General features: G+C 45.0%; 1 protein-coding gene across 3 annotated transcripts in view; it reads right to left on the bottom strand.

Moving 5' to 3' along the window:
• Window positions 1-13,278, bottom strand: part of MYOF (myoferlin) — a 179,139-nt gene that overhangs the window by 126,673 nt on the left and 39,188 nt on the right. For all 3 annotated transcript variants that reach the window (XM_064374110.1, XM_021669047.2, XM_021669046.2), the window contains exon 4: window positions 3,017-3,125. In XM_064374110.1, coding sequence (XP_064230180.1) covers window positions 3,017-3,125 — 109 coding nt within the window. The remainder of the gene's footprint in view (window positions 1-3,016; window positions 3,126-13,278) is intronic.

Genomic DNA, 13,278 nt, shown 5'->3' with positions numbered 1-13,278 from the left:
TTTTTTAGTAGAGATGGGGTTTCACCATGTTGGCCAGGCTGGTCTCAAACTCCTGACCTCAGGTGATCCGTCTGCCTCAGCCTCCCAAAGTGCTGGGATTATAGGCATGAGCCACCACGCCCAGCCTATTTATGTGAATTTATTTATTTATTTATATTTTTGAGGCAGAGTCTCACACTGTCACCCGGACTGGAGTGCAGTGGCTCGATCTTGGCTCACTGCAACCTCCACCTCCCGGGTTCAAGCAATTCTCCTGCTTCAGCCTCCCAAGTAGCTGGGATTACAGGTGCCTGCCACCATGCCCAGTTAATTTTTTTTGTATTTTTAGTAGAGACAAGGGTTTACTATGTTGGCCAGGCTGGTCTCAAACTCCTGACCTCATGATCCATCCGCCTCGGCCTCCCAAAGTGCTGGGATTACAGGCATGAGCCACCGTGCCCAGCCTGTTTATGTAAATTGAAATGCACATTCTATACTTCCATTTGCCACTTTTCCTACATCTGGTAAACATACACACACACACACACACACACACACACAGTGCACTGCCCTATGTTTTTCCATTTGTCTGTTCATCATTGAAGACTCCCTCATAGACTGGTACACCTGTGACTTGGAACTACTGCTCTGGAAGACACTGAAGAGGATAAGGAATATGCCCCCAGCCAGTTTCACAGCACACAAAGAATCATAAGAGCAGCATCTCACAGCTGAAAGCAGGGAGTGCTGAAGGGCTTAGTTGCTAGACTTAATCTAAGAATCAAACTTTTCAACCCTAGAAGAACACACAGACGATCATCCCCTGGATCTGTGGATTTCATGCTGTATTCTAGTAACCTGGGGATTCCCAGAGGTGCTCCAGAGACTCCCAAAAGGGTAAATCATAGGGGGCAGGGCTTGAGGCCCTTTACTTTCCTTACTCCATGGTATGGTTTTGATGTTTGTGGCCTCCAAATCTCGATCTCATGTTGAAATGTGACTGCCAGTAGTGGATGTGGGCCCTAGTGGGAGGTGTTTGGGTCATAGGGGTGGATCCCTCATGAAGGACTTGGTGCCATCCTTGCAGTAATGAATGAGTTCTCACCCTATTAGTTACCACAAGGTCTGGTTATTAAAAGGGGTCTGGCTGCTTCCCCCTCTTCTCTCTTGCTCCCTTTCTCACCGTATGTCATGCCTGCTTCCTTTCCACCTTCCCCCATGAGTAAAAGCTTCCTGAGGCCTCACCAGAAGCCAAGCAGATGTTGGTGCCATGCTCGTACAGCCTGCAGAACTGACAGCCAAATAAACCTCTTTTCTTTGTAAATTACCCAGCCTCAGGTATTCCTTTATAGCAGTGCCAAATGGACTAACACGCTCCATTGAATCACAACAGTTCTGCCCTTCTAGGAGTCTACATACGCTTTCTTCTGTGCTTAAAAAAAAAGAAGGCAGAAAAATCACTGACTTATACCACCTTTCCTGAGCATCATTTCTCTCAGCTAGGTTTTGGGTAAACAGATGATAGTCAATATTCTGAATGTGCGTTTTGATTAGAATGCTGATTTGTAGCAAACCTCTAAGTTTTAGAGACCAGACCAGCAAAACTGCCATTCTCTCACATGGCTGTTGAGAAGTCAAGCTTTGCCTACAGGATTCCATCTTTTAGTGTAAAATTTTCTCCCTTTGCCTAGGCTCCCAAGAAACATAAGTTGATTGGAAAATGAAGGGGTTGGAAGTTATGGGCCAAGCATGGTACCTTTATGAGTGCTTCTTTAATTACATGAAATCTGGGACTTGTGACACTTGAGTCATTCTTTTTAAAAGCACATGTACTTGAGAAAGAGAATTCTGGTCTTGCATCAGACAATATCAAGATGTACTTACTGAGAGAGGCTGTGACCAGAAAACATCCAGCACCCAATGTAATAATAAAGATTAGGAGGCCGGGCCTGGTGGCACATACCTGTAACTCAGCACTTTGGGAGGTTGAGGTGGGTGGATTACCTGAGGTCAGGAGTTCGAGACCAGCCTAACCTACATGGTGAAACTCCATCTCTGCTAAAAATATAAAAATTAACTAAGCATGGTGGCATGTGCCTATAATCCCAGCTACTCTGGATGCTGAGGCAGGAATATCATTTGAACCCAGGAGGCAGAGGTTGCAGTGAGCTGAAATCACACCACCTCACTCCAGCCTGGGTGATGGAATGAGATACCATCTCAAAAAAAAAAAAAAAAAAGATTTATGATATTGCCATCTTGATATTCCAAGGTTATATCATTCTTCCTTCTACAGAATGTTTCAGAGTATCTGATATACAGAATTATATCTAACCACACAAATGTTAACACCCACATGGCTAAGCACAGAGCTACACCCAGAAGGGGTCACCCTTACTCTATAGAATTCTGTCATAGATAATCATATCTACGTAATTTCCTAGTTCGTGATTGAGAGCATAAAATAAGGTCCATGTCATTTACAAACAGACCCAGATTCTTACTTAAAGCACACACACTTGAGAAAGATCACCAGAAAAATCTCAAAACCAGATTTTTTTTGTGTGTAGTTAGCTAATTAGCACTTTATACCCTTCCTTCTTTACTTCTTTTTCCCCTGATGTCACCAATTGGTTCTGACAATTTAGACCTTTTTCTTTCTTTTTTTTTTTTTTTTTTGAGATGGAATTTCGCTCTTGTAGCCCAGGCTGGAGTGCAACAGCGCAATCTCGGCTCACTGCAACCTCTGTCTCCCAGGTTCAAGGGATTCTCCTGCCTCAGCCTCCCAAGTAGCTGGGATTACAGGCGCCCACAACCACATCCAACTAATTTTTGTATTTTTAGTAGGGAAGGGATTTCACCATGTTAGCCAGGCTGGCCTAAAACTCCTGACCTCAGCTGATCCACGCGCCTCAGCCTCCCAAAGTACTGGGATTACAGGCATGAGCCAGAACGCCTGGCCTTAGAGCTTTTTCTTAATGAACTTTCACTCAATCATCTCACTTCAAAGCCATTCAATGAGAGAGGAAACACTCACCCCAGTATCCTGCCCCCTTTCATTTAGCAGGGAGATCAACTTGTACGGCAGGGATCGGCTCTGGTCACCAATCAGGTCCTTCAAGGCTACAGTGGCTGTGCCAATTAATCTGCAGAGAAAACAGGAAAGCACATAGCAGCCTAAGTAGGAGATAGGCTTCCATTTCCTTAGGACCTCCCAACCCCTACCTCTTCCTCTGTTATCATTATAGTCACCCATAATAAGATGTCAGCCATTTTGCTTTTAGCCTCTCAGGGCATTTTGGCAGTAAACATATCTCCCATCACTTCTCCATAAGAAGAGTCAAACTCTGGTGCTTATGAAATTTCTTTTTCTTTTTCTTTAGTCTTTTTTTTTTTTTTTTTTTTTTTTTTGAGACACAGTCTTGCTGTGTCACCAAGGCTGGAGTGCAGTGGGTCCATCTCCACTCACTGCAGCCTCCACCTCCTGGGTACAAGTGATTCTCCTGCCTCAGGCTCCAGATTAGCTGGGATTACAGGCGCCCACCACCACGCCCAGCTAATTTTTGTGTTTTTAGTAGAGATAGGGTTTAGCCATGTTGGCCAGGCTGGTGGTCTTAAACTCCTGATCTCAGGTGATCCGCCCACTTCAGCTTCCCAAAGTGCTGGGATTACAGGCGTGAGCCACCACTCTCGGCCAGAAATTTCAAGTCATGAATGAGACAGAGGGGCGAGAGGTAAAGACTGAATCGAGCGGCCGGACGCAGTGGCTCACGTCTGTAATCCCAGCACTTTGGGAGGCTGAGGTGGAAGGATTTATTGAGTCCAGGAGTTTGAGACCAGCCTGGGAAAGATGATGAGACCCCCATCTCTACAAAGAATTAAAAAATTAATCAGGTGTGATGGTGCATGCCTGTAATCCTAGCTACATCGAAGAAGAAGGTGGGAAGCTCACTCGAACCCTTCCGTTTTTCTTTGTTTTTTTTTTCTTTTTTGAGACGGAGTCTCGTTCTGTCACCCAGGCTTGAATGCTATGGCGTGATCTCGGCTCACTGCAACCTCTGCCTCCCAGGTTCAAGGGATTCTCCTGTCTCAGCCTCCAGAGTAGCTGGGATTAGAGGGCGCATGCCACCACACCTGGCTAATTTTTGTATTTTTAGTAGAGATAGGGTTGCATCATGTTGGCCACGCTGGTCTCAAACTCCTGACCTTGTGATGTGCCTGCCTCGGTTTCCCAAAGTGCTGGGATTACAGGCGTGAGCCACCATGCCCGGCCTCCAATTTGTTGTTTTAAGAAAAAAAATAGTAACAATAGATTGTGATTTTTATAACATGTAGAGGTTAAATGTATGATAGCAACAGGAAAAACAAACAAAACGAGAGAAAATTCCCACCAATTCTCAGCATTGACTGGGAGAACTAATTTCTGTATTGACCAAAAAGGGCTGAAAAGTTCACTCTAATCCCTCCAGAGGCAAAAATTTTCTTTGCCATTGCCAACTACAGATTCTTTTTTTTGAGATACAGTCTTGCTCTGTCACCCTGGCTGGAGTGCAGAGGCCCAGTCTTAACTTACCACTACCTCTGCCTCATGGGTTCAAGTGATTCTCCTGCCTCAGCCTCCCAAGTAGCTGGGATTACAGGCATGTGCCACCACACCTGGCTAATTTTTTGTATTTTTAGTAGAGACAGGGTTTCGCCATGTTGGCCAGGCTGGTCTCAAACTCTTGATCTCAAGTGATCTGCCCACCTCGGCCTCCCAAACTGCTATGATTACAGGCATGAGCCACTGCGCTTGTCCCCAACTACAAATTCTGCTTGTGATATTAGAAGGGATGAGAGTTCATCACAGTTGTTGAGCATCTTGTGTGGTGTTTTGTACAAAAAGTGCACTCTTCTGAGATACCATGTACAAAGGGCTCCTATCATTGGGTAAATTGGTTGAAACAGTACCATAGCAATTTCCTGGTCTTGTGCAATATATCTATTCATAGAAAGTAAAGGCACTTATTAATATTGCCAAGTCACTGAATCTATGTGGTTGGATTACAGAGCCCGGCTTTAAAAATCTAGTCCTATTTCTTTTTTGTTTTTTGTTTTTTTGAGACAGAGTCTTCCTCTGTCTCCCAGGCTGGAGTGCAGTGGCGCGATCTCCGCTCAATGCAAGCTCTGCCTCCTGAGTTTGAGCAATTCTCTGCCTCAGCCTCCCAAGTAGCTGGGATTATAGGCTGGCCACCACGCCTGGCCAGTTTTTATATTTTTAGTAGAGATGGGGTTTCACTATCTTGACCAGGCTGGTCTTGAACTCCTGACCTCGTGATCCACCCTCCTTGGCCTCCCAAAGTGCTGGGATTACAGGCGTGAACCACCTCACCCGGCCAATCTAGTCCTATTTCTGAAGACTGAATTGGGGAGAATAATACAGATACTGCTAAAATCTGTCACTTCAAAAGTGATGCACCCACGTTGCCATGTGGGGTCCCCGGAGCACCTCTGAGAAACAACTTTTACTAGTTGGATGTCTAAATGAGATGAAAGATGTAGAAACAAACTGGACTTCATTCCTTGTAATTCCATAATTCATAGACTAACCCTAGGGCTAAGAAAGCAACACTGCACACTTGAACATGTACTGATTTGCTTCTGCTAAAGTCAAAATGACCTGAGTCTCTGTCATCAATAAATAAATCTTAGAACAAACAGTGCAGCATGCTGGGACAATGCTGAAGTAGAAAGAGCGCCAGCCTGGGGTTGGACCAGCACTTCTCAACCTCAGCACTACTGACATTTTAAACCCGTTAATTTTTTTTTTTATGGGAGGCTGTACTGTTCAGCTAGATGCCATTTGTGATCATCAAAAACTTCCAGGCACATTGCCAATTATTCCCTGGAGGGCAAAACTGCCCCAAGTTGAAAACAACCCTTGTTCTATTCCTAACTCTGTGTCCCAGCTTTCTTGAAGTACTTGACTAAGTCATCCAACTCTTCATTATTTGCAAACAAGTGGATTGAAGGAAAAAATTTCTCAAATGCTTTCCAGCTCTAACCGTCTGCTACTAAGCTTGTATATATGATGTTTTCTACATATGTCTACAGGAAACTATCTAATGTTAAATATTTCTTTTCTGGCCAGGTACAGTAGCTCACACCTGTCATTTCAGCACTTTGGGAAGCTGAGGTAGGAGGATCACTTGAACCCAAGGAGTTCCGGACCAGCCTGGGCATACACAAAAAATTAAAAGTTAGCTGGGTGTGGGGGCTCACACCAGTAGCTCCAGCCACTTGGGAGGCTGAGTGAGTTGTGAATATACCACTGCACTCCAGCCTGGGCGACAGAGCAGGACCCTGTCTCAAAAAAAAATTATTTCTCTTTTTTAATAAAGTCCTGCCTCTAATTTAGGGGGAAGAAAAAATCTCCTAGAACATGTCCATGTTAGACCATTCAGAATGCTAGGCAGGGTTTCTGCCTTCAAGGAGATTGTCTTATAATGTCATGAATCAAACTAGAATTCACAGTGTCAGGAGAGAAGTTTAGGCCAATAACAGAAATGTGGGATGCAATTCGAGCTAGTAATACAACAGGGAATCCCGGGACTTAAGGTTAACCAGAAAGAACAGGTTTGCCTAAAACACAAAGCCTGTCTGCTGACCTTTTATGGCCTTGAATGGTTTTACCACTTCCATTCTGACCCAACCAATATCTGCTAGTTTCCCTTCCTCCAGAGAGGGTAGTAACAGATCACTGACCAGGAATGGAATAAAATACCAGAAACCAATTGTAAAGCCTAACCTCAATTCCTTCTTTTAGAAATCTTTAGTTCCATATCCTATTTGGAAAGAAAAATTGACTTTCTCCCAAAAGTCCGATGCTTTTGTAGGGGGACACATAAAAGGAAACTGGAATTTCTTTTTTTATTTTTCTGAAGTAAGGATAGTGTGTTTAGACGAAGGCCTGGGAAGACTTTAATCCCAAAGATATTTTTTGTTTTGTTATGTTTTTGAGACAGAGTCTCATCCTGTCACCCAGGCTGGAGTGCAGTGGTGTGACTCGGCTCACTGCAACCTCCACCTCTTGGATTCAAGCGATTCTCCTGCCTCAGCCTCCCGAGTAGCTGGAATTACAGGCACTTGCCACTGCACCCGGCTATTTTTTTTGTCTTTTTAGTAGATAAAGGGTTTCACCATCTTGGCCAGGCTGGTCTTGAACTCCTGACCTTGTGATCCACCCGCCTTAGCCTCCCAAAGTGCTAGAATTACAGGTGTGAGCCACTGCACTGGGCCAAATCCCAAAGACATTTTTACAACTAGGTTAAGTTCAGGAAAAATTCAAACAGAACTTCTAGGAGTTTTCATTGTGAATTGAAGAAAATATGCCCCATGAGTAAGTCTGAGCTCTGCAGTGACTCCCAGAGCACTCCTGGCCTGGCCTATTTTCTATCACGTTGCCTAGATACAAAATACTGGAAAGACTGGCAAAAACTGGGAAATGATGACTTGGCCTCTTACACAGGGGATAAGAACAGTGTGGTCTGACCATAAGCCAATTTCCTTTAAAGGAGGTGACACTGAACCAAGAGCCTTTTTTCCTTTATGTTACTAATGCTATAAAAATCCTAGAATATTATAGTGTGACAGTGATGGGGAAGATTTCCTCTATATTTTCATGGAAAAGTAAGTCTCCCCATGAACTCCACCCAATACTAAAACAGAAGAACTACCGTCTCAAAAAGAAATTTTATAGTCAAAGAATCTCAGCATCCTCTGGCCTCGGGCTTTCCTTGTGGAATTAATAAACTGCAGATGTCTTCAAAGTGAAGAAAAACCAGTCATACTCCTTTGTCTTTCAGCCCACGAATGTCATAGAGTTTGGAACCGAGTCTCTATGTGACATCAAATATTAAGCAATGGGAGTAACTACCTAAAATAAGATGTTATGATTGGGGGAATAAAGGAGTTGAATTGTAAACCAGTCAGCTTACTCTTGCAAGTGTTGGTTAAGAGCTGCTTAAACTGTTTTTTTTTTCTTCTTAAAATAGACAGAGTATAATTTGTATATAAAAGAAAAATGGAAAATGTTCTCCCCTTTAGCATGGGCGCAGATGTGAAGGGCCGCATGCTTTTGGAGTGAGTAAGGGCTTTGCCGGCTGACTCTTAATCAGGGGAGCTGACGTATACCAAGTTGTTTCTCTGCAGCAGGGACACAGCCCACATGATTTCTGGAGGAGAAGTAACTTGGAAATTCCTTCATGAAGGAAGGAAAAAATGTGTTGGAGGCTGAGAAATAAATCACATGTACTGTTTCTGCCTCTAGAGATCACGGCACTGTCTCAACTTCCCTACCTCTGAGCTGGGACAGCAATCCCCAACTGGACTGGGGACAAACATGATTCCAAACTGCTCCCAGGTCCCCTGTAGGAAACCTAAAAAGCCTGTGACCTCCCCACCCTTGAAGCAGTGGGCTCTCAGCTGGTCATACCTTGTCATTTTGGCAGGCCTATGGCCCTAGGGTTCCAAGGCTAGGCCCGGTCTCCCCTCCCCCACACTTCTCCCTCTCCTGGGCCAGTATCCATCAAGCTCCTGCCCTGGTCCCAAGCCAAAAGGCAGAAGAACCAAGCATGCCTCTTGTGAACCAGACTGGTAGGAGAGGCCGTGTCAGCCGACAAAGAGTCTCTGCTTGGCCAAACTTGAGTGGTGCCCTCTCCTAGGCCTGTGCATGCTTCCTCATGAAATCCAGTGGTAGCAAAGAATCCTACTCAGTTTAGCAAACAACCCCCATCCTTGAGATCTGATCACCCTCCGTATCTGATCGGGTTTCTCATTCTCTGCCATCCCCCAGGGGATGTCCTCAGCAAGAATCCTGTTAGGTGGGGTTAGCCAGAATCCCCCTGACCCTGTCATTGCCTCTTAGGAATTTTCCAACCGCTGACCTTGGCTCTCAATTCCTACTTGCCCGTGCTGTATCTGAGTTGTACCCCACCTCTCTTCCCTCCCAAGAGTCTCCGTTGACCTAACTCAGGGGGTCCCTTGATCTAATTCAGTCCTGAATGAAGCCTTCCTGCCCATGCTGTACCACGCATCACTGAGTAATTCTTTCCGAACACAGCCGTGGCAGCAGCTCATATCACAGGAAGCCCTTGCTAGGGTAAAATCCCCGCAAAGGGCTGCGTCTCGGTTCACCTGGCACTTGCCCTTGCCCGCCCACCCTCACTCGGCCTCCGCATCGTCTCCCAAAACATTTCTCAGAATATGCTTCCCCAGACATCTCTCACAAGGGTGTCTGCAGATTCCCAGGACCCTGAGTCCGACTTTTTCCTTTAAGTAATTCTTATACCCAGGAAGTCCGAGAAACAATGGTCTAGACGAGTGACTCCCAATGGCTGTTGGAGGAAAGTGGAGGAGGTGGAGGGCTGGCGGGGAGGGAAGGCAGCAGGTAGGCAACGCGGGATCTGGGGAGAGGGGGACATGAGTGGTTTTAAAAACATTCAGCATGGGAATCCAGGCTACATTTGAGAAACAGGCATCGAAATCCAATTATTTAATCGAACAAACTGTAGCAGGCAAAACTTCAGGAAAACCTCCTGCAGGCCTAGTGACCTGCGCTCTCCCCGGGAACTTCCGCTCCTGATACCAGGCCAGGATTTCCAGAGAACCTTGCGGCTCTTTTCCTGTTCATTGAAAGGGGGTGTGGCTTTTTAAAAGGTAGAAACTCGGGTCCTCAACTGCAATTCCCAAACCTGCTGACCCAAGTCTCGCCTCCGCTTTTTGCTCATTCTATGCCCTGGTTTTGGAATCAATGATATCGCCTGAAGGCTGTGGCCGGATCTGCACGATTCGTGGCCAGCTTCTACTGCGCTCTTTTTCCCAGCCCCTCCCACCTCTGCCACTCTGGCCACAACGGTATCACTGTAACACCCGCAAAGGGCTGAGTGGAAGCCCAGGTCTCCGCACCAAAGCACTCCTGGTCAGTGAGGCATTGAGGCCAGAGTCTGTGGCTGCGAGGAGCAGGCTAACTTCTCTGGCATGGAGGAGATGCTGAATAAATAAATTCTTGAATAAATGATAGTCACCTGCTATTTTGTTATTATCACCTGACCAATTCTGTGCCTGCCTGCTCTGATGGTTCAGTGGAGTCACGATGCTTTGTCTCTAGCTAATTCCTTCAACCATTAGAATCAAAGTAGTAGTTTTTTCACCCATCCATCCATCCATCCATTTATTCACTCATTCATGCACTTGAACCTTATAAGAGAAGGAGGAACAGCTTTGCCTGATGGCTAGGAATGTGGAGGCAGGCAGACCTGACTAATTCAGACTCAGGCTGTGTACAGGTTAACTTCCCCGAGCTTCAGTTTCCTCATCTGTAAAATGGGGATAATGACAGCTCCTACTTAATGGTATTGTTGCAGGGATTAAAAGGATATGGCAAGTGCTTTACAGTCACCTTGCATTATTATTATTTCAGACACTATGCTAGAAAAAGGGATATATAAAAAGCATATGAAGACAGGGCTTCTGGATAATACTTGACAGTAAAAGCTGGTCTGAATCAGCAGGGGGCTGGGCAGGTGGGCATGAATGAATAGATAAGAACCCTTTGTAACCACCCACATCCATTTCTATGTAATCACTGTACAAAGTTCTTGAAAGGCAGGGCGCGGTGCCCCACGCCTGTAATCCCAGCACTTTGGGAGGCCGAGGCGGGTGGATCACGAAGTCAGGAGATCGAGACCATTCTGGCCAACATGGTGAAACTTGTCTCTACTAAAATACAAAAAATTAGCCAGACGTGGTGGCACGTGTCTGTAGTCCCAGCTACTTGGGAGGCTGAGGTAAGGGAATCGCTTGAACCCAGAAGGCGGAGGTTGCAGTGAGCCGAGATCACACCATTGCCCTCCAGCCTGGGCAACAAGTACGAAACTCTGTCTCAAAAAAAAAAAAAAGTTATTGAAACCAGTTCTTTATCTTGCCTACATCAAATAGCCTTTCCCTACCTCAGTACTACATATACCACAAATTCTTTTGGGAAACAGTTTTTCTTTTCAGAGTTAGACCAGAGGTAAGTGTCAGCTGCAGCTGAACTCTCATAAAATCCAATTCGGTGGAATCTGAATGAAGTTTGTAAACTTCATAACCCATTATAAAAGATTCTCCTAAGCAAACCCTTATACAACGACCCTATCTAAACCAGCACCCACTCAGCCCTCACCCTGCTGTTTTCTCTCCTTTACCCTGCTTTATTTTCTTTGTATCACTTATCACCATCTGTTATGTCATATGTGTATTTATTGATTATCTGTTCCCTCTACTCAAATGTTAGCTCCAGCAAAAGTATGGAGTACCCCCAGTGTCTAGAGCTGTGTCTGACACATAGTTGGCATAAGTAAATATTTGCGGCATGAATAAATTAGCTGATACATCATTGAAGATAGTCCAATGACCTTGCAAATTATTTACAGGTTGTAAATCTGCCTCTCAGAAGAGATCAACCGCCAAAGAGCCATCAGAAGATAATTACAGCTCTTGCTTTTATGAGATGCCTTTCCCTTTCAGCCTCTCTGGGTATCTTTCTCCAGGGCTATGGCCCATTCTTCTTTAATCATTCTTATTCTTATTTAAAGATCTTAACAGATAACAGCAGGATTGCAGCAGCTACTTAATCTGCCTTCCCAAAAAGTGCAGGTCAGCCGCTCCCTGTATAGAGACAGCCAGTCCAAACCAGCTCAGTTCTTTTCACAGTGTCGCTGCCCTAACACAGAACTAGAAGAAATCAGAACTGAGAGTTCTGCTCCACAGTAACATCTGCTTCTGGATTCGATTTTCCAACAGCCTGAGAAGCTACTCCAGTGAGAAAATCCTACTTTAGTCCATGGGCTATCTAATCCTTCCTCATCAACCAACCCCAGAAGAAGAAAGACCACCTTCTCCCTCTGTCTCATGTACATGGGGCAAGGTCGGAAGTGCGCCTTATAACTAGGAGAAAGAAAAGGATTAAAAGCTTAAAGACAAGGTATTACATATAGTAGGAAATGAAAAACTTCTTATAAGCGACACCACACTTTGCTCTACCAAGTTAATTTCATTCCAAACCACAGTCTTTCTGTTTTCTCTAATTTAAAACAAGCTTTGGTCTGCTGGGCGCCGTGGCTCACGCCTGTAATCCCAGCACTTTGGGAGGCAGAGGCAGGAGCATTGCTTGAACCCAGGAGACGGCGGTTGCAGTGAGCGCCATTGCACTCCAGCCTGGGCGACACAGCGAGACTGTCTCACACACACACACACACACACACACACACACACACACACACACACACACGCTTTGCCAGGGAGTTAGTACATTTCTTTCATTCCCTCCCTCCCTCCCTCCCTCCCTCCCTCCTTCCTTCCTTCCTTCCTTCCTTCCTTTCTTTCTTTTTCTTTCTTTCTTTCTTTCTTTCACACAGAGTCTCCCTCTGTCACCCAGGCTGGAGTGTAATGGCTCAATTTTGGCTCACTGCAACCTTCCCCTCTCAGGTACAAGTGATTCTCCTGCCTCAGCCACCAGAGTAGCTGGGATTACAGGCGACTGCCATGATGCCAGACTAATTTTTGTATTTTTAGTAGAGATGGGGTTTCACTTTGTTGGCCAGGCTGGTCTCGAACTCCTGACCTCAAGTGATCCATCTGACTCGGCCTCCCAAAGTGCTGGGATTACAGGCATGAGCCACCGTGACTGGTGGGGAGTTAGTACAATTCACAATGTAAGCTAGGTCTTTTTCTTTTTCTAATTCTATAGCCCCCAGAACCACCTCTTGCTTTCAAGTTTTAGCACCCTGGCCCTCAGCCTGAACCCGTACACACACACACACACACACACACACACACACACACACACATATTGGAAGGTCTGGGCTCTGTGTAAGAGGATTTTAACATACCTAGATAAAATCCATGTGCTTCCACTTAAAAAGCTGAGTGACTCTGCACAATTTAATGAACCTCTTTCAGCCACATTTTTCTCATCTGTGAGTTGAAGATAAGACTGTCTGACTCATAGTTGTTATAAAGATTAAATGCGATTATATGTGAAATAGTTTTAGCATAGTCCCTGACACACAGTAAACCTAGAAAAAAAAATTAGCTATTTTGTCGTTCATCAGGAAATTGAAGTAATTTTTTCTTAATTATATCACATTCGCCCTATATCTACTATTTATTGAGGAAGTATCACAGTCCCCATTATAAAGATTAAGAAACTTGCCAAGAGTCACCCAACCAACAAGAAGCAAAACCAAAATTCTAACTAATCTCATGATCGCAAAGCTG

The sequence above is a fragment of the Aotus nancymaae genome, unplaced genomic scaffold, assembly GCF_030222135.1.
Source record: "Aotus nancymaae isolate 86718 unplaced genomic scaffold, 86718_ANA_hifiasm-v0.15.2.pri h1tg000010l, whole genome shotgun sequence".
Taxonomy (NCBI): Eukaryota; Metazoa; Chordata; class Mammalia; order Primates; family Aotidae; genus Aotus; species Aotus nancymaae.
The sequence above is the reverse complement of the archived record's forward strand: the minus strand, read 5'-3'. Positions and strand labels throughout refer to the sequence as shown.